A 22,302-nucleotide genomic window follows, 5' to 3' on the forward strand; every position below is an offset into this window, starting at 1 on the left:
GAGAGTCTTAATCCATTCCATGAAGAGAGCTTAGAAACGGGTGCAGAGCTGGCTGTACAACAGTGCCAAAAATCATGGGATCAGGGAACATCCCGCCAATACTAGGTTATTTCTGCCTTCTGGATTAGACTTCTTCCCCGAGAGTAGTAGAAATACCATCACAAATGAAGCATGAATGTGCTTAATCTGAATTTTGTAACGTTAGTTCAAGCTAGCAATTTTCTTGTGATACTGAAGTTTGCAATTGTTAGCTCTCTTAATTTCAGTTGTCTTGAAAAATCTCCTGTTACAAAGCCCATATATATTACCAAAGATGATTCCTTCCTCCCTTCTGTTCCCCCAGCCATACACACGTGACAGAAATCTTTGGTGTCACTTCTCTAGAGAAAGGATTTTCTCATGCTGCCACACTCTAGTTTCAGAGTGAAATGGTATGTTTAGTCACTGCGTCAGAATGCTTTGTTGGTTGGGGTGATACAAATAGTACTAAAAGTATGGTTAGCACAGGTCATAACTGGTCTTTGTGAATGTGTACAATAGACTACTAAGGAGAGGTAAATATTTTTTTCAGTGTGTGACTGTTACGGCTTGAAATTTCCAGCAGATACAGTAAATTTTGCACTGTGAAAATCACATGGGATATTTCTCTGCTCAAGTGCAAAAGTAGCCTGTGGCACCTTTGTCACTTTTAGCACAGAGTTTAAGTGCTGCAGAGGCCCATGCTCTGCTTTTGGCACAGAGGGTGGACCCCTCCAGCCTGGCAAGGATGCACACCACATTCCTCTGTGCAGAGGGCTCCTTCCTTCCCTGGAGAGGTTGAAATCTCTCACTGCTGTGCCTGCATTCTGAATTTCACAGCATAAAGTGTCGTATATGTGCATGTGAAATAGAGATTTTTACCCCTTTACAGTAGTGCAAAGTGTATCATGACAGTAAGCAAAACATACTATATTCCCCATTCCTGGTAGACCTTAAGATCCTTAGGTTCAGGCTTCTGCCAGTTTGTCCTTACTGATAGAAATTCTGGCAATAAATGTCCACCTGATTTTTCATCATCCTTTAAAACAAGTTATCTGTGATGAAATTTCAGGTTAACAAAGAACTGATACCAGTCTGAGTAACTTCATACACTAGGAATAGAGGAAAGCAAATGGATGCTTAATTAATCTGTGAAACACAAAAAGGATTCTGACCGTTTAAAAATGTATGCTTTAAAAATCGTTTACTTGCTAATACTCTGTTAGAGGTTGAAAAAGGAAAAGAGAGACTTTTTTTGCAATCACTATCCTTTTGGGATAGTCAGTTTTTACAGTTTGGGGCTATTCTTTATAGAAAAAAAAATCTGAAAAATGAGGATATTATTCTAGAATGAAAAAGTATTAACAAGGGTCCTGGAGGCAGATTCATACGTGCAGCTGCTTGTAACATTCTGTTTCATTTATTTATTTTTGTTGACTTCCTGAAAAGTTTGCTCCTTTTGTAGTCCTGACTTTCCAGTTTATGCTTCTACTTGTTTTGCAAAAGTGAACAAAGTGCTGGCCTACTTCTTCAAAGTGAAAATACAGGTGTCATGTCAACATGCAACAGTCCAAATCTGGGAATAAGAACAAGTGAATGTTTTGTAGGTGTTCAAAATCCATGAAGAAAATCACTTCTGAAAGGACTAAGACAAATATACAAATGTGCCCTTTTTTCTCTTTACCACTTTTGCCCAAACAACATTCTTATGATGATCACTGTGTTTTTCTTCAAAGTGGATCAAAATCATGCAGATTATTTTTGTCCCTTTCCACGAGAGAGAGAATTTGGTCACAGTATGGAAGAGCAAGCACTTACTAGTATTTGTGATAACTAAAAACTTGTTGCTTCACCACATCATTCTCGCTATGTCGAAAAAATAAATCAATAAATTAAAGTCTATGAGTGAAGTCAGGAAACATGAAGAGTTGTCCAATACCTAGAGCAGAAAAGCTTTTGAGTAAGGACCTAGTTTAAAGCATTTACTGAAATTTAAGCCAGTTGTCTAAATGCCTACCTCTGTTGCATTCTACCTTGGTTGTCAGTGGTTGAAGCTTGAATTTGAATCTGATTTACATTATTTGCAGGAGGAGAGTAATGTCGAGGTGACCCCCATTTCCTAGTATAGATACAACATCTGGGTGATTGACACTGGTATTTGAAAAGGAGCTGAGTGCTTCCACGCACTGTCCTTCCCCTTTTTAACTCACAAATGGGAACAAAAATAAGAATCATGCCTAAATCCCTTTCTTGTAATCTCTTTCCTGAAAATGAAGTAGAGATAACAAAAGGTCAAAGGGAAGGAAAATATCTAAATGTACTAAGCAGTCATCAGTGAGCTTTTTTTTAAATACAGCACAAAATGATAAGAGATTATGACATGATTCTTGCTATTTATAATTTGCTTCATACAGGGAGATGTTAGAAAGCTTCAACTCAGCCTTAGAACTTCCATAGGAAGAGCTTCAAATAGAAAGAATACCTCTTTACTTGATAGCCTCGCTGTAACAGCTTTTTCAGCGGTGTTTCTTCTCACCTGTGCACCAGAGGTCACTTTCTTATTATGAACATTTAATGTCTTACGGCTGAATTTTGAGTATATGTTTCTTAGTAACTGTTTTCTTTTTGTGTTTGGGTGTGTGTATATATATAGAGAGAGACATACACGCACAAAAAGATACATATAAAAACATGTTTAGATACTCACAAGCAAGCTCCTTCTCACTCATGTTAATTCAGCAGATCTGATCAGTGGAAATTGAGTGAAGGTTAAAAAACCTGCCATCAGAATGGATGTTGGTTTGTATCAGCAGATTTTCTGAAGTTCAAAGTAATAAAGAAAATACCCAGTGTTTTGTTCAGGGTAGATTGTATTCTCATCTGTTGCACACTTGCAACTGTAATTATACAGCTGTAAGTATATCACTTACAGGATGCCTGTAATTCTCAATGCAAGGATTTCATTATATTAACTGTGTTACTTTATTCCGTGTAGCACGGTTTGGGTTGTTTTTTTTTGCGTTCTCCCAACTCTTTGTCAGTTGATTGTTTTTTGCAAACAGTCAATAATTTTGAGGAGACATTGCACATAAAGGTGCTTCTGTGTCTCTGGCCCTTCCGCTGATAAATCATGACATGTCTGTCTTTATTACATTATATAGAAAGCTGAGGGATTATTTTTTCATACGTGGTTGCAGAGGCTCTGGAAGCCTAATGGCTGTTCTGCAGAATCATTAGCACATATGCTGCAATCTGTATGAGGTGAGGGCATAGAGCAGCTTAGTGAATTATTTATGATTTTCTTGCCAGAAACTGCCAGGGTTTTTTTTCCCCCCTGTCTTTAGTGATGTTAGTTCAATACAGTTGTCTTAAACCAACTGTCTGCAGCAACCAAATAAAAAGCATTAGCGGATTTTTTTTTTCTATTGGATTATTTTGTTTTGATTTATAAATCATATAGTTATTAACTGTGAATGCAATTATATGTGCATATGCACGGCATCTGCATTTACATGCCAGAAAGATAACCAAATTTTACTTGTTCTGATTATTCATTTTTACACACGTTAGATAAGCTCTAGAATTCTGAAAAATAATTGTTTCATACTATGTTCCAGTAAGATTCTTTTTTAAAATAGATAACATTCCTTTTTTGCACTTATTTTTGTGGTTTCCATTTGAGAGCCCCGTAGTCATCTGTAGATGACCATTTTACTAGCTTCCAAGGAGAGACCAGAAAGTTTCAGTTCCATGCAGTCTTGAAAGTACTAACTCCTCAAAGACACCTTTTTTATCCTTACAGAAGGGACTATATATTCTTCATTTAAATCTTTGTAAGTGAGATATAATCGTCATTCTTCTTTAGTTTCAAAATGAAATTAATTGCACAAAGTCATAGAGTCATATGGAAGGAATAGTTGAACTTCTAGTAAGAACATGCAGCCCGGGTAATTGTTCAAACACTGCATTCCTTTCCATCCTCCCTTTTTATTTTTGATGAAGCTTTAACTAGATAAAGCTGTTTACTGCACTTGTAACAGACCTTGATTCAACAAATCTTATCTTGTTCTTGCCATTACTCAAATACAGTTCATGGACATGGAGTTACATGTTTTCCTGAATGCACTCATTACATCTGGTGCTTAAACGTGCTACTTTTGGTTTTCTCTATGTCAAGACCACCCAGGTCTGGTAGTTTCTGCTTTGTGTCTCTTGGAGGTTTAATTTTTAACTCTAAAAGTGACTGGAAGACCAGAGACACAGCTGATACTGCTCAGATACTTGCTAAACAAGATCACAAAAACCTTCCTAGGCTATTATTTAACTGGTAGATGGAGCAACTAGGAGCAATGTAGTAGGTAATTAGTAGGACCTAATTGCGTCCTTGGTGGAATTCATTGTATTCTCTTTTTCTTATCCTCCTTAAAGCCTAAACATATATTTACACAAACACAAAAGCTCATCTGTGTGAGAATAAAGTTTTCCCCAAAACAGCTACTTGGGTTTTATTTCATATAAGCAGCTTTTAACTCCTTATGGGTTTGTGGTTTTTTTTTTTCCCCTTTAAGGGCAAGGAACAATAAAGTTTGCATATGCTGCTCTTTTTGATGTTTAGATGTGTGTGTGTGTGCACGTGCAAGTGTACACATGTATATATAAAAGCAGTTAACATTATGAATTATCAGCAAAGTAATTAAAAGCCCATCATAGCTCATTTTGTTGGATTTTACTAGATGCTTTTAAGCCCATGTTTTTTATGGCTGAGTAGTTTTGTCAGTTTTTCTAAGGAGTTGCAAATTAATATATTTACCAGCTGAATTGCAGCATTTTTTAATTGAGGTAATTAGGAATGCAACTCTCTAAAGGTAGTATGTAATTCAAAAGAAAAAGCACTAATAATTATCATTATTTGTGAATTTGCAGTGAGGCTGTTGCTCTCAGTATTCTTCTTTTACATTGGCTTATGGTTTTGGGTTGCGTATTTTAGACTTGGTAGTGCAAAAACATCATTTTGAGTCAGAATTAGAGGTTTTGTCATATATTTAGTTTTTCTTTATATGCTTGTCTTAAGTGCAAGAGTAGAGTGGTATTAGGCAACTCATAGATGCTTGCATCTTACCTGATACATACACCTCTGATAAAAATTTTGGAAAGACCCTTTTTTCCTCCTCAGTTAGTTTTAACTTCTTCAGTTTTTACTTCTTCAGTTACTACCTTTGAAAAATAAATCTTTGATTTTAGCATGTAGGTCTAAGTATGTAGTCACCAGGACAGGAAAGTGAATGAACTTAAAATAAAGAGAAGTCAGTTAAATAGAAAATCTAAACTCTGTCATGTAACATGGTGGAAAGGTATATATAACCCATACATAGGTTTGTCTCATGCCATGTGTTTTATTGATTTCAGTGCAGAGTCATGCTTCTCTTACTATATAATCAATTATTTACACGAGTTTACCCTAGTCTTTCCTCACTTTTCTTCTAAGGGGGATAGGAGGAAGGAAAAAATAGCTATCAGGTTTGTTAGTGCAACAGAAGATTTTTTCTGTTTCTGACCTTTTTCCCATACTAGCTGCCAGAGACAAGTGTTAGTAAAGTCTAACAGCATGAACTTTGTAATATCAGCTCCTACTTTGTGTTCAGATCCCATGGCATTTTTGTGGATTGGTGAGTAAGGCCAATAACAACACCAGACCACCTTGGTCGCACAGCCCAAAGCGAAAAAATTCTGTGTGATCTTAAGGCAAAAGATTGTTTAACCTGCTGTATGCTGGAAGTATGGCTCCAGCATTACTATTTGATGGGAATGGGAGGAGAGGAGGGGACCCTCGAATAAGTGTGGCTTTCGGGATGCCTGAGCCTGCATTTTCCCAGCAGCTGAGACTACTGATGAACTTAACACCCTCTATTGCTCTTTGATGTGAAGGGTCCTGACCTGTTTTGCCCCCTGAAATGCTGCTGTAACGCCTGCCTGGGACGTTTGGCTCTGTTTAACTGAAGCCAACAAATACTCACAGTCTAATTATTGTAGGTTGCTTTCACTGAAGGTGGTCAGAGCCCAAGAGCAGAAGTATCCAAGCCCATTATCCTGCCTCTAGCAGTGGTGCATACAGGATACTTACAGACTTCACCTCTGCTTTATACGACTGGCACATCCACTGAGCTTTTGGCATCCAGTATTGATAGACTTCCAGAACTGGAAATCATATTTTCAGCATTGTGTTTAGTAACCCTAGGTGAACCTTTCTTCTTTGCATTTGTTCCTTTGTATTTTGAACATCCTCATGATTTGTGCCAATGAGTTCCACAGTCTGATTTTGCATTATGCCAGATTATATACATGTATATGCACACTTTCTTTTGTTAGTTTTGTCATAGCCATGTTGGTGTTCTGTACTTTCTTAGAAGGAATAATGAATAACCATATCCTGTAGACTTTCTCCTTGCCATTCACAGTCCTATAGACCTCGGTAGTGTTTCCCCTAGGTTGTCTCTTCCAGTCTGAAGACTCCTGATTTGTCTAGTCCTTCCTGTACAGAAACCATTCCATACCAGTGACAGTCTGTGTCTTCCTGCATTATATCTTTTCTAGTTCTTCTGCCTTCGTTTGAAGTGGGGTGACCAGAATGGATAGCCAGATTTAAAATAAGCACACATCATTTATACAGTGGTGTAATGATGTTTTCTTTTTTCTCTCTTCCTTCATAATTACTCCTAGCTTTCTTTTTGACTGCTACTGAGCCAGCTGCCAACAGAGAGTTATCCACAGTGACTGCAAGGTCTCTGTCCTGGGTGGAACAGAGCTTATGTAGAGCCTATTGTTGTGTATGTGTAGTTAGGGCTGTGTTATCCCTGTGAGCAGCACTTTACGTTGTATCAACATTGAATACCATTTCCCTTTTATTGTGCACTCAGAATTTGAAATATCCTTCTGCAGTTCTTTGCAGCTGGTTTTACTTTAACTGTCCTCTTTTTCCTTTTAATTTTTGTCAATAAACTTTGTCATGTCACTATTCACTGCCTTACCCAGATCACTTTACAAACAGCACAGCACAGATCCTTGTGGGACCATGCTGGTACCTTCCTCCATTGTGAAAAATGGCTGTGTATTTACATTTAATTTCCTATCTTTTAATCAGTTATGAAAAGTCATGTAGGACTTTCCCTCTTAATCCTTGCAACCTTAACTTCTGCCAGAGCTTTTATCAGGGACCTTCTCAAAGACTTTTTGGAAATCCAGGTTCACTCCAAATCACTATTTCCCATGTGCTTTCTAACTCTTCCAGTGACAGGGCTCTATGGGGTTTGGGAGGGTTTTTCCTCCTCCCCTTTTACTCCTAAAAACAAAAAAGGGGGGTTGAAGAGGCGCCTCTGTGCCAGATACACATTCTCATTTTCTTCGCTTCCCATTGACGCAGATGTAGGGGCTATTTTGAGATGATGCACAAAGGAGAGCAATTTGCATTCTTATTTGAGTTTGGAAAACTAACCATAGCTGATTCAAGGATAGAAAGTTAAACCTCTTTTCAAGTCCTTCATCTCCATTTTCTCCTACATTTCCTTGACAGAACATCATGGTTTGTTTTCAAACTGCAATTCCTTAAGTACTTTACGGTTCTTGCATTTAGAAATTGTCTCTCATATATAAATGTCATGTCATAACATACTTGTGTCAGTACTGTAATGTGGCATCAAAAATCAGATGCTTAATAAAAATTTGAGATCTTCAAGTGCTTTATTCCTTAAAAAGAAGACACTAAAGTAGAATTCATGGGGCACTCAGACTGTTCAAGAAAATAACCGTAAAAATTTTACTGGATGAATGTGATTCTTGTTCTCTGCTTTGCATGATTTACAATGAAAAGAAAGTTCAGAACCTTAGAATGGGATTTTCTGTACAGTCCAGAGAAGTTCTTGGAAGGTCTTTTCTTGCTGACTCATTAAAAAAAAAAAAAAAAAAAAAAAAAAAGCATTTAAAGAAAATTGCACAGAAGAAATTGCACATTCAAAGGCAATAAAAGGGTATTAAATAATTCTTGCATTGAGTGCTACTTTAGACTTTGGAGCTCATTGGCACATGGAATTCTTCAAGAATTTATTGAGAGTCCAGAGAGATGGTGGAGCACAAGAGCAGTCAATAGCGTTGAAAATTTTAGAAGAGGTTCTTCCTCTGGATGAGAGCTTAAGGTCACCCCAAAATACTAAGAATTAGAACGAAGGCTTGGAGAGAGGAGCTGGAGTGGTAAGGTAAAATGCTCAAATAAATATAGACAAGGAATATGAACCAGTTTGTTCTTATCACATTAGATAGGGTGAAGAAATAACTTATAAACACCGTGCTTCTGCAGTGTTTGTACCTCCAAGAAATGTAAATGTCAGTCAGTTGGTGCTGAAAGGAAAATAGCCAGCTACATGAATACCCATATGTTCTGCATAAGCCAGAGTCAGCTTTTCAGGACATAGATATATTCATAGATAGACATAGCTGTTGTAAGTCTGTCTGCTCATTGTCTTAAGGCTATTTTGTTGGAGGAAATCCTGGCCTTCTTGCCAGTTAGACAAGTGCAGCATCTCCCTTTGGCACTCAAAAAGGGAGAACAGGACTGCAAACTATCTACAATTAAAATCATTGCAAACTTTGCTTTCTTGCTTTACTGTATGTTTCTAATCAAGGGAGACAGTTTTCATCTCTCAGGCAGAAGTCTAGACTTGAATCATATTAATTCTGAGCAGTCTGAAATCTGAAACCAAATAAGAGCTGTGTAAACTTCCAACATTTTAATTACTCTTATTTGTGCGTGTTTGTGCAAAAGGTGCAGACTCACAGGAAGCAAGAAAATACAATATCTGGGGTTCCCCACCTTACACCACGGGTATGTGGTTTTTTCCTCACAGCAGCCTGAGCTTAGGGAGGAGGAAGATTTCAGGCTAAACACCAAATTTTCTTGACATTGCTAAAGAGGCTGTCAGAGCAGATCTGTCTGCATCCTGTGAGCCAATTCAGGAGTCCACTGTTGGTCCCTCGTGGCTTAGTTCTTGCGGTGGTTCATGCTGAAAGCCTTTGATGCTGGTACCAGCATAGCTGCAGTGGATTAAGGAACGTTTAACAGAGGAATTTTACCAGCTCATTCTGTGTCACCTCAGTGGGACTGAAACATCAGATGAACCTTACGTTCCTCCCAGATCCCTTTCACGTTGCATCACACCTCCTCTGCCTGAATGGTACCGTTGCCTTCTGCTCTTGCAATGGTGGAGGTAAGCAGAGCACAGCTGAGCCCATGACTTTAACGAATTGTCGTTGCGGTGCAATGCAGGTTCCGGGTTGACCAATGTTAAAACAGAAGAGATCTCTGAAGTGAAGATGGATGCGGAGTTCCGGCATGACTCGGGATATGAGGTTCATCATCAAAAGCTGGTGAGTGAACAAACAAAGCTTTCCAGACATGTGGTTTGAGTCACTGATTTTCAGTCCTGAAGTAGAGTGGCAATTATGGCCTTGTTTCCCTTGAGTGATGTGGATGCTGAAGGTGCCAACAAAAAGCTTTCACATGAACAGATCATGATTTTCTTTGTTCTCTCTTAAATAAGAGTAAACCAAGAATAATTTCAGCAGAAAGGATGCAAAGCCATTAAGTCTCACATGAGAGGAAATTCTGACAGTTCCTGCCCTTGCACTGCCATGTGGTCTGGATGTGGTCATAGGGGCAATTCTTGTCCCACAGTCCATCTGTCATGGTCACATAATTGAAGCGAAGGGATGCAGTGGAAGGAAAATGCTAAACAATTTAAAAAAAAAAAATAATAAATCTCTCTTGATGGAGACACACAGCGTGGTGCAGCAAGAAGTAGAGTCACACCATTTCAGGGATAGATTCCTTTTCTGTCAAAACAGATGGTGGTAGTGCATGAAGGAGGCTGAACTCCATGGAGCATAATTTTTCTCAAGGCTTGGGATAAGAGGAGATTCTGCACTGGCCTTAATTTTAATTTGTACTTGGTTGTGTCTGTGTTCTGTTCCTTAAGATACATTAAATTATTAAAAGGTAAAGGGCAGGTAGGAGCAAAATATTACTCCCCGTTTGAACTGTGCTGCTTATGAACACAAAAATAACAACAAAAAGCAATGTAAGTAAGAACAAGCATCTTCTAAAAGCTTTTTTCAGTACCTTAATAAGTAATGAAGAACTTGTGCAGCAGTGTTGACTATAAACCTTTTCTGCTTCCTCTATTGTAAAGGTATATTACATGATGAGATTTCAGTTCCGTGACTTTCAATATCCTGATATTAAACTTGAAAGCTTTTTTCTTAATATATTCTTAAAGCTAAGTAGTGCTGAAAATTAAAATTAACATGGGACTCAAATTTGCATTTGAACTAGGCAATCACTGTGAAAAGATATTCTGCCATCTCTTTGATGCCGAGAACTGAGAATTCCCAGTTTGACAAGCTAATCCAAAATGCATTAGCACTAATTTGGGAAATTCTGACGTGCTTAGCTCAGATGGGTTAAACATCCTGATGGAGTAAAGCGCTGTGAGTTCACTGAAGGGAAGAGGAACTTGCAGGAACGTGTTTTAGACGCAGTCGTTATTGCTCTTGTGTCATGTGCACTTCCCAGCAGCAATCTTTAACGTTGAAGTGGTTTGATCCCATCCTGAGCAGTTGGGTGCTGGAAACTACCCTTGCCACCGTGGCTGATGGGGAATGCATTGCAGTCTCTGCACTAGGGTAATCTGTGTGATGCTTAAAACAGAACCTTTCCTGCTTTTTAAGGCATTTTATGCCATGCTTCTTGGTGATAGGTACAACCATTATTTAGAAATTAGTAAGATGTCCTCTAGGTTATCTTTTCAAGTGAGACTGAGCAAGGAGTCCAGTATTGCTGAGAAGGTGCTGGACTGATGCCTTATAGGGCATTACTTGTTTACCACATGCCATATCCTAGCTGATGCCCTTCTTCATTAGCTTGAATTCAAAAGCAGTAAGCAGAAAACACTTTCATCTGTGTTTTCCTTCTCCTGTGCCCTGGTAGGATTTACTGAAATGGTCTCCTGAGGATATTGCTTTGAATTCAGCTGCGTATTGTATTTTACACACAAACTTCTGAATTGAGCTGAAATTGCAGTAATCTTCTCCTTTATGAGTGTTCACGTTTTAACTGTACATTAAGTTGATTTTCATGGCTCAGACCGCCTAAGACCTCTCTCTGTTGCTCATGTATATTAGCTGGGGCATTTCACAGTGCTCCAAAATAGTATGGTAACAGAATTTTAGTCCTGGGCAGGTAAAACTAACAGAAGAAATTATTACTTCGCATCATCTTACGCCAACAGTGTCCATTGTGTGTACTTTCTAGTGAATTCTTTACTTTGTTTAAACACATTTCTTGCTTATGACTAGGAACAATATAAATATTTATACTGCATGCTTTAATACCTCTCTGAGGAAGACTGTGTTTCTTAAAGAGTGCAAATGTTATACAGCTCATTATAATTCTCAGCTGGTTTCCTGATTCCCTCTGCATTTTTGTTAAATACTTGTCAAACTATTTAGTCTTTCAGAGTGAGGTAGTCTTACAATTCTGTGAATGTAAATTATTCTCTAATCCTTTTTGCCCATTTTCATTAAAAATAATAGTAATAAAAGCCTGCTATTGACAAGCGGACAAAAGGTTTGTAAAGTATGCGTAGATGTAAAATAATCCAGCATATTCCTTGAATACAAAGCAGGACAATGAAAACAATCACCCACTTTTCATACCTGCTTCTGTTGTTAAAAGCCAATCTTATTAAATGCATAGTAAAGCATCTTGTACTTATCAGTACATATAATTCAAGTGGATCTTCTCTGTTCTTCACACAACTGTTAGCTCATCTAGGTCTCACATGAGTATTGTCATCCAGGTGTAGTTGATTCTCCCTTTGCCCTGCAAAATCTTGATCCATCCATGGGGGTCACTTAAATCGTGATGCTCCTGGTTTGTGACTCTTTTCTCTCTGGTGTGAGAATTTTCCCAGCTGGTTGTGGGCAAGTTTTGCTGTTTTCCTACAGATCTTCACCGCTCCTTTGTTGAAGAAATGCAACAGACATAGTCCAAACAAGTTGCACAGATGTAGATTTATGAACACTTTCATGATTAGCATTCAAAAACTAAAGAAATCTCTATGCGCCCTGGTTACTCCTCTACAAGCTTATCAGTCATTTTGTAATTAGCTTGACTCACTCATCGAAGAGAAAATAAAAGCAACTATTGAAGACCCATGAAGCAGTCATGGAGATGAGTTTTCCTTTTAGCCACAGCACTGCTGCACCAAAGGCAATACAGATTTCCCAAATTGCTCTTCACCAATTATGAGAGCTTTGTGGTACAGCGATCCAGTTTTGAATAATTAAGGTGACATACAATGCTGCTTAATTACTGATACTTCAATAGGCTTTATATTGCTGTGGCAGCTGGACAGGTTAGCCGAATACTCTGAACTTTTTATTAAACACCATCCTTTATTTTTCTTTTGTAGGTGTTCTTTGCTGAAGATGTGGGTTCAAATAAAGGTGCCATCATTGGACTAATGGTGGGAGGTGTTGTCATAGCAACAGTGATTGTCATTACTTTGGTGATGCTGAAGAAGAAGCAGTACACATCTATTCATCATGGAGTTGTGGAGGTAAGAAAAGACAACTGCTGTCACATGTGTAACACAGTCAACACACTGCTCTATAGATATATTTACAAATGAAGAAACCATGCTTTTGGCTAGCCTAATGTTCAGAGTTGGAGTGTTGTATCTGGCAGAGTTGAATCAAATTGCCTTATTTTATAAATGCAGACACAATATAAACCATAAGTTGGGTGTAAAACCACAAGAATATCTTCTGGAACTATCCCAGACCAATCACCTCATAACGTGAAAGTTTATTTTATGGGAAATTTAACAGTTGCCAGTGAGCAGATGATGTTCAAGAGGAAAACTCTGGTTTTATTGTTGTTGGGAATGCACATACATGGGTTTCTTTATTTAGCTTGCAAATAAACATTTGAGGCAGGTCTTAGGTGGATTTTGCTGCACACTACAAGGATTTTCCCTATACAAATATTTTATTACTTTTTGTTCTCCAAACAAGATTTTCTTTTGCCACCAACAGCTTTTGATTTATATCTAATCTGAAACTCATAGATTCGAGAAGCAAATGATATATAAGACTCTTATATGGGATTTTCGAGATAAAAGCCTTTGTCTTTTCCCAATGTACCAAGTAAATTTGTGGTCAGTTTACAGTAACTTAAAATACCTCATCTGTTGCTTGGGTATAAGAAAGGATCTCTGTAAGTATTAAAACTTAACTATGAGAACTGGAAGGGGATCATGTAACTTTTTTTTTCCCCTTCTGTATTGATATGTAGTTTGCTGTGTTAGCATCTGCTTTGCAGATAGTATTTATGTTACCCAGCATTTGAAACTTGTGTATGTTTTTGCCTTCACAAAGCCGTATTTTAAATTTTTGATTGTAACTAAGTCTTGTTCAAGTCCACAGTTAGGTTGGTTTCACCCTGAGTCAAATGAACCTTGCTCTGGTCTTGCTGGACACATACGTGCTTCCTCATGCATGTGTTCCATCATCTGAGGCAATGAAGTGTCTTAAAAGTATTTGAATAAGCCTTTGTCTTAAGCCTGTGCGTCCCTATGTCCATGTTGTGGTTGCCCACATGGTTTGAAATCTCCCAAAGATATATGGTCAGAAGAACACCAACTGTTTGGGGTGAGATTTGAGCAGACAGCAAGCTGTGCAGAATTTGGATTGAGAGGCAGAAAACAGTGAGCAAGAATCAGCTTTAACTTTCCATATGGCAGCTTGCAGCCCATTTTGTAGAAAACTGAAACAGGTTTTAGTCTTAAACCACCTAGTTGATAGCTGCTGCCAACAGTTGTGCAACTTAAGACCCTCCTTTGGCTGAAATTAGCAACAACAGAATAGTTCAGGAGGCTTGTTAGGCCAAAACCCCAAATCAGACACTGAATGTGGATATACCGTTACGGCAGTATGACCTTTAAATTTCAGGTGGGCTTCACCTGATAGGATGACATGCCAAAGGTAATCCTGGATTCCTACAAGCTTTCTTCAGTGACAGTGAACTTGGAAACACTGGACTAGAAATAACATGCACAAGCTGAACAAGAAATTAATGTCAAAATTCAGCATCACTTGGGGAATAAATTTTTTTACAGATAAAACCATAAAGCTATGGCATGCGGAACTACCAAGAATATTAGTGGATTTATAGCACCACGCTGTAGATGGTGTCGCCTTGTAAATTGGCTGCACTGCGTCTGGCACTGGCAGGCAGGGCTCCTCATTCTGCCAGACTTGCTCTGTGGTCTTGGCAGACTGCATAGCCTCACTGTCTGGGCTTCCTGCAAGGAAGGCATAACATCTATTTTTGTCCTAGGTTGATGAAAATTTTGTGGCACGCACTTTAGGGGAAAAAAAAAAATCCAAGGATCCATCTACAATTGATATTTAGTATTAAAATATCTTCAAAATTAAGCTGTTCCATGCTAAAGAGGATGAATTTATTTAGCAGCAGTGCACCTTCAATGTGCTGTGCACTAAAAAGCATGAAGGAGCAGAGTCACTTGATATAAAAATAACCGTACATCAGCTCTAGGTTGGCTGAGTATATTTTAACAGGTTTGCCACCTGTTTGCTGCGTGCCAGAAGTTACTGTGGGAATTTATCTCTCTGATAATGGATGCAAGATGACAAAACAGGTCCTGTTCCACCTGTATTCTTAGCTTCCAAAAAGTCAACTCTGACCATAGTACTTTTCCTCATTTCACTATTTCTTTGACCAAAGACGTTATTAAAAGTCCTGTTAGCCTTTTTTTGAAGCTCTGAGGAGGAATATATTTGTCCTATTTAGCAGAAGTGTCATAATCATTTTCTTCCAAGTCTGAGAATGTAAATGCTTCAAATGTTCAGCCCCTCCAGGAGCAGGACTGCCACAGTTAAGTAAGTAAGTGACCAAATGATTGAAAATGACCCATTAAATGTGCACATGACCAAGTGATTGAAAATGACCCATTAAATGTGCACATAGGAGCACCAGCAAACATTTTAAGATGTTTTTTTTACTGGTTCAGCTGTCTGCAGGAGGTTACTTCTTCTGTGAAAGCAGGTGGCCAAAGAGAGGTTCTCACCTCTCCTGCACTCCAGACTACAGCTGTCTCAACTCCTCCTCTTTTCAGGATCTCCTCTTTGAAGCTCATTTGCTTTCTGTTACGGAGGCAGCACCTCCAGCAGGAGCATGGGGGGAGCAGTGACAAGGGAAGGGCTCTCAGCAGTAGCAAAGAAGCCATTAAAATTGCTGTAGTACTCTCCAAAGTCCATCTTTCACAGTCCCACCTGAGGTGTATATCAGGCAGTGTTCATTTACCATCATTTAAACAACAGTGTTGTGCTCAGTGTGTGCCAGCACCTCCTGTCTGGGCACTTGATCTGCCCTGCCCCATGTGTGTTGAGACAGCACGTGGATTTTTCTGCAGCATTACCATCTTCCTGATTCCACCTTGCGATTTTCTGCGTGAAAGATCCATAGACTGGAGCAGGAGGGGGTAGATGGACAAACAGTTTCAAAAGAGGTCATGGACCTGACTGAGCTATGGTCTCAAGAGGCATCATGTCGTAGAAAAGAGCAGTGATGCTGTGTTCAACTTCTGCCACCTCCCTAATGGGTGCAAAAAGCTTCTTAAAATGGTAAAGGGCTTTAGGGATTTACTGACAAGGAGATAATCGGGTTCAAGGCATGTCACTTGGCAGAGCAATACCTGGGACAGAAGTTGCAAGGAACGAGAGGAAGAGTTTGGCAGAGTCGAAATGGGTAGAAGTGAGTAGAAGACAAGACATTCAGGAGGAGCAATAGTGCACGTAGGTTGGTGGAGAGATGGATTACCCTGCGGCAGAGAGCTACTGGAAGGAGAGGAAGTACTGACACTAGTAATTTTAAAGGCTAAAGAGGAAATTAAAAAAAAAAATTGACTAAGACTGCAAGCAGGAGCCTCAATAAATCCCTTTCGTCTATAAATGTAATATTTCAGAGGTTATTGGACTTTCACTATAAACTAGTTTTATCAAAGTGAGATTTTTTATATGGAATATTGTGCAAGAGTGTTAAAAATTCACTCTGATTTTACTGTCCGTCCTCATATTTTTTCCTAATATCTTTCTCCTCCCTGATTTTCTTCCAAGTTTCTCTAGTTTCTTGTCAATTTTTTAGTCTCTTCTGCCTTGCACTTCCTTTGATTCTTTTTTGTTTATGTGGTTGCCTTACCCTGTTTCTTTCCCAGGAGCAGGTTATGCTGTGTGCTTATCACATCTTCTAGTCCTGAATAAGAAGTGCTGAGTGGGAGGCTTAAGCTAAAACGGGTGACAGAGTTCAATGCAGTGTTGTTTGGAGACTAAATATGAAGGAGCACAGCACAGGTTCTGGCGTACCCCTCCTTTGCATCCCAGCCTAGGGCAGGGAGCTTCCTAGAAAGGAAGATGCTTTCAGGCATGTATTGGTACAGAGAGACCCCTGATTCCTCAACCTGAGAGTTTTATATTGCGCTTTAATTTCATGCTAGAAGAGAATCTCTGGTGGGTTTAGTTGTGTATTGAGAGGCTCTTGTTTCTTGATTTGGAGAAGCACCAGATACTCTGTAGCGTGGTAGTGTGGTGCACAACAACCAGGGCTCACTTGATGCTACAGCAGCCCCTTCAAGAATGAAAGGAAGAGTGTTTTTTCCCCTACACTTGCTGTGTATTCCTATTTTCTGTAAGTCTGGTGGGTTTAGTTGTGTATTGAGAGGCTCTTGTTTCTTGATTTGGAGAAGCACCAGATACTCTGTTGGTGGGTTTAGTTGTGAATTGAGAGGCTCTCATTTCTTGATTTGGAGAAGCACCAGATACTCTGTAGCGTGGTAGTGTGGTGCACAACAACCAGGGCTCACTTGATGCTACAGCAGCCCCTTCAAGAATGAAAGGAAGAGTGTTTTTTCCCCTACACTTGCTGTGTATTCCTATTTTCTGTAAGTGCTGAAAATGCTGCAGGAACACTTGCCATTTTCCCTGCTTTGCTCTTCCCTTCACAGCCACGTTAGCGACACCTGGAGCAGCAGCAGATGGCACACGGCGACATTGTCACAGTGGAAATAGTTAACACTGTTACATTTGCATGGTCCTCAGGGTAGGGATTAGGTCTTTTACAAGTTTGTACAAAACCTGTGTGGAATTTGGGTTTGTTAGGACCTGCTGCTGTTATACCAATTACTTGCATCAAAACCAAGCGCTCTGCCGAACGGCAGCAGCATCAAGGAATCGTCAGAAGTTGATTCAGTGTATATCCTTCTCAGAATCACAGAATCACAGAATCTTCTAGGTTAAAGATCATCTTGTCCAACCGTCAACCTAACTGACAAAAAAAGACACCCACACAACAAACAAGGAGCATCATCACTAAACCATATCTCTCAGCACTACATCAACCCGTCTTTTGAACACCTCCAGGGATGGTGCCTCAACCACTTCCCTGGGCAGCCCATTCCAATGCCTGATAACCCTTTCAGTGAAAAAATTTTTCCTAATATCCAGCCTGAACCTCCCCTGGCGCAACTTGAGGCCATTTCTTCTTGTCCTGTCGCCTGTGACTTGAGAAAAGAGACTGATCCCCATCTCTCTACACCCTCCTTTCAGGTAGTTGCAGAGAGCAATAAGGTCTCCCCTCAGCCTCCTCTTCTCCAGACTGAATAGCCCCAGCTCCCTCAGCCTCTCCTCATAAGACTTATTCTCATAAGTCTCATAAGGACAGGTAAAGCAGCAGGAGGCAACCCGGCCCCTGGAGACAGTTGCAGAGGTGTGTGCTGTGGGTTGGGGCAGCTCTCACTGCCTCTCGCCCAGCCCCGCCGCTGCCCTCTCTGCACGGAGTTGTACAGAGAGGTCTGGGGGATGTTTGGGTGTAGGAGTTGAAGTGGGGACAGCCTGTGAAATTCCCAGGGGTTCTCCTCTCCTTGATGGGCCAACACGATCGCTGAGAGCCAAGCTGAGCACTGGGCACTCACCACTCATGTGGGCTGGCCAGGGCAAACTTGCATCTTTCAGTAGAAAAAAAAAAAAAAGGTTTTGTCACTTCTGGAGAGGGAGGAGGGCAGGGAAAGGAAAAGATTATGCATTTTTCCCTCTAATTTCTAAAACAAGGGGAATCTGGAAAGAGCAGTTTAAAGCAAGAGCGCCATCTCCCTAAATAGGATCTCACTGCCCAGGAGCGTGTTGCAGGACGTGAAGAAATAGATGGATTTGGGGTTTGTTGTGCAGGAGAATTAGTCTGTGCAAGTGCAACTTGAGAGAGAGAAAAGACGGACTTTGAATGGCAGTATTTTAACAGCAAAAAGGCCAAGTTATATTGCAGAATCAGAAAGACAGGGAGCACTGTGTCAGCTCAGCCCAGTGGTCCTTCCTGCCGGGCATCCTGTTCCCTGCCGGCAGGAGTCAAGGCTGGAAGGCTCAGGACTCCTAGATATGCAGAGTTTCACAATAGCTTTCAAGTAAAAGCAGTATGTTATCCGTGAAGTTAGGCATTTCACAAAAATACGCAATTATTGCATAAGAAATTGATTTGATGGAAGACACAGTGTTGACTGAAAGTGCAATTTGAGAATTGGAACATCGCCAAGGAGATTTGGAAGGGGCACAGGTATGAAAACAGATCAGATTTGGGGTTAGCAGTTCATCTGAGCAGTCCAACGCACAGGCCACACAGAGAACCATTTCTTCTCCACAGTAACAAATAAAAAGAACATGAAGAGTGAAGATGGCTCTGAGAGGAGCTTATTTTCTGGCTGGTACTGTGGGAGAGGTGGTGCTGCTGTGGTATAACCTACTGCAATGAAAGAACGGCTGCAAAAATAAGCTGAATTGTGTGCATTTGTCCCAAGCATGGAAGAACATACCTTTAATCTTTCTCCGGGGTATCAGATAACAACCCAGCTAAGGTCACAGTCTGTCCTCACTAAGCTGAGTTATTTCCAGTATTATAGAGTAGATTTAAAATGAGTATCAGCCTTAAGTACTTCTCCCTTGCTTTTTTATTGACAGGTTAGAGTAAGTTAGCCTGCTATATATATGACTTCTTGAGAGAATACCCTTTCCATTATCCAAAGGGCTATTTTTGTGCTAAAAGTAAATGGCTGTTTTTCCTAAAGGTCATCGCTTACAGGAAGCCACAGGAAAATGTTCATACCTGATAGTGTAGAGTCTTATGCACCTTCCTGATTTTAATTTTTTGACAGTGTACAATTCACTTTTTGCCTTTTTTCTTAAGAGCTGTCAAACACTGGATGTATCTGATATCAAATGAAATAGCTGACAAGCAGACTTTCTTAGCTCCGTTTTCATAGGTGGTTAGCAAGACAGCCAGGATATAGTAGGTTTTGAACACACAGCAGCTATTGAGCTGTATTACAGCAGAGGTGAAATACCTAATTAACATTTAGATACTGTTCTCACCCACTCTAATTTGATGGACTTTTATATTACTGTAATGTTCAGTGAAGGAAGAAAATAATTTGTGGAGCAGCAGGTATTCAATGGACAAGCCTTGACTGAGCCGTCTTTATGCCTGTCTTCCAAGTAATCAAGAAAGGTCAATTTTTGTTAAGTAGAAATACTTAAACCAGTGCAGACACGTCAAGCTTTTGTCACTAAACTGAAGCAAAGTCATCCTTGGGGCCAGAGCAGTTCTGTTTCCGTGAGTGCAAGAGGATTGGTTTTTTGTCAGCTTGTGCCTGGCTACTCTGGTGTTTCCTTGCTACCCTCATTTTTTCCAATTAGTTCTTCTTGGTCTTGAGACCACGGCATCGGCAATGGATCTGGGAGTACAGGGTGGACAGAAGGCAGTCTCAGGCCACTTCCTTCAGCTTTTTAGTGAGCTTTTTCTTTCCTTTTGAGATGTAGTTGATCCCAAGTACATATACCGATATATATCCTGGGAGGAGACCTAATAATGGGGGGAGACTCAAACTGCTGAGTTTGACCAGCTGGCTTTGAAGTCTTGCAGCAAAAAAATGAGTTGCAGAATTGTTCCTGTTGCCTTATCCTTGCCTGTGTATTACTCTGTCCAAAAAGTGTACTGTGCCTCTCCAAGCTGAAAGGGCCATCTCTTGCAAGTTGCTCTTTAAAGCTGTTTGCTGGCTTCTCATTTATTGCTGAGTGCAGTGCTGTCTCTTGATTTCATTCTTGAGGCCACTCACAGACCTGCCCTATGGTAACTTAGAAGAGTTTTCAGAAATAGCTGTCTCTTCGGACAATGTTACAGCCTCTAGGTACTAGGTTTAATACTCTCTCTAGTGGAGAAGTATCCCCATGGCTTCCCAGCCACCTTTATTTTCGATTTTCTTACGACATTTGGACTGAGGTTGGGCCCAAACAATATTGCTCTTAGTTTTAAAAAAAAAAAAGGGTGGGGAGATGGGTAAGGAAGAACCTGTCAAAATAAACTCTGTCTTGCGTTTCAGATGATGCTTTCTGCCTGAATGCACAGGAAAGGGTACACGCTGTGTTGGCTGTAAAGTGGGGAAATGTGGGTTGTAAAGTGGGGAAATGTGGGTTGTGTTGTGAATTAAGCAAGAATCTGACCCTGGTTGTTTCTTCTCTTGGCAGGTGGATGCTGCGGTGACACCAGAGGAGCGCCACCTTTCCAAGATGCAGCAGAATGGCTATGAAAATCCCACCTACAAGTTCTTTGAACAGATGCAGAACTAGGACACCACAGCAGCCTCATGAGTTGGACAGCAGAATGATTGCTTCACTGCCCATTGGTGTTCAGTTATAGAATAATGTGGAAAGAAAGAAAAACACTCTGTTTTATTATTTACTCATTCTCGCCTTTTGACAGCTGTGCTGTAACACAAGTAGATGCCTGAACTTGAATTAATAAAATCAGTAATGTATTTTCTCTCTCTTTCTCTTTACATTTCAGTCTTTACACTACATTATTAATGAATGTTTTTTGTGTACTGTAAAGAGGTTAGCTGTATTTAACTAGTGCATGGATAGATTCTCTTTCCCAATTATTTATCATGTAGCTCCTTTAGCCAGTTGTATATTATTCTTGTGATTTGTGACAAAAATTAAGTCCTAATTGAAATATGCTTTAAGAATTGATGGGGGATGCTTTCTGTGTCTGTGGGGGTTAGCTGCTTCTCTTTGCTGAGCGTTTTTTTCTGATCACTATGCATTTTAAAGTAAAACAACATTTTTTAAAAAGTATTCCAGATGAGTTACTGAAATTCTTTTCCTCTGCAGCTGCATTTTATTGTACAGATTGTTGCTCCTGCTGTATTAGTGACGTAGAAATCATGGGAATACACATTCGTTTCTTTGTGCCTGTTTTATGTGCACACTTTAGGCATTGAAAGGTAAACTTTATTTTCTTTTCCATGTATCTTTTTGATCTTAAAAAAAAATATTAAAAAGAATCCCTGTTAATTGTGAGCACTTCTTGGGGGGGAAAAGTGCCTGCTGGTCGAAAATTAACAGGGATCCTCTGCAGGATGATTGTACAGAACCATTGCTTATGAATTGATAGCTTTCTACACTGTGTTACATAAATAAATTAAGAAAAAAAACGTTTGGGCAAGAGTTTTCTTTGGAGGCAGAAAAGAAGGATTTCTGAAAGCCACTGAAACAGCAAACATGGATGTTCACACTGAGAGAGGGTTGGGAAGGGATTTTCCTACACAGATCACAGCACTTGCAGTTGGACCAGAGCAGCAAGAGGGTGGCAGCGAGGCATGGGGGGTGTGAGGGGCACTGACTTTGGCCCATTTGCCCCTCTAAGATGATGTCTCTTTTTTTTTTTTCTTTTCTCCTTCTTCTTCTTCCTTTTATTCTTTCAGTTTGTATAATAGTGTTTTAATGTAAATAAATACATTCCTGGAGGAGCCCCGTTGTGGTGGTGTGTTTCTGTGCCGACCAGCCACCCTCGCTCAGTCAGGGGGCTCAGTGACCCTCCTGCCTCCCTGCCCATCCCCAGGAGCAACCTGCAAGCAAGCTCTTCTCTCACCACCACTGCTGTCACCTTCCTGTGGGACCAGTGCCCAGCGACCTCCCTCATCAGTGAGCGCAAGGAGGAGCCTCCTGGGCTGCAAGACCATCCAGCCTGGTACTGTGCGCCATGGCAGCGGGTGCCCAGGAGGACTAAAATGGCATCAGCAGTAATTTTTTTTCCCAAAAGCTGTGAGAAGGGGGCAA

At 40.1% G+C, this 22,302-nt stretch overlaps 1 protein-coding gene across 5 annotated transcripts in view; it reads left to right on the plus strand.

Annotated features, from left to right (window-relative positions):
• Window positions 1–21,992, plus strand: part of APP (amyloid beta (A4) precursor protein) — a 183,901-nt gene extending 161,909 nt beyond the window's left edge. For all 5 annotated transcript variants that reach the window (XM_014938124.1, XM_014938126.1, XM_014938125.1 and 2 more), the window contains 3 exons: window positions 9,332–9,432; window positions 12,537–12,683; window positions 20,710–21,992. In XM_014938124.1, coding sequence (XP_014793610.1) covers window positions 9,332–9,432; window positions 12,537–12,683; window positions 20,710–20,811 — 350 coding nt within the window. In that variant the 3' untranslated portion in view covers window positions 20,812–21,992. The remainder of the gene's footprint in view (window positions 1–9,331; window positions 9,433–12,536; window positions 12,684–20,709) is intronic.
• The last annotated feature ends 310 nt before the right edge of the window (window positions 21,993–22,302 follow it).

Source organism: Calidris pugnax, unplaced genomic scaffold, assembly GCF_001431845.1.
Source record: "Calidris pugnax isolate Ruff unplaced genomic scaffold, ASM143184v1 scaffold25, whole genome shotgun sequence".
NCBI lineage: Eukaryota > Metazoa > Chordata > Aves > Charadriiformes > Scolopacidae > Calidris > Calidris pugnax.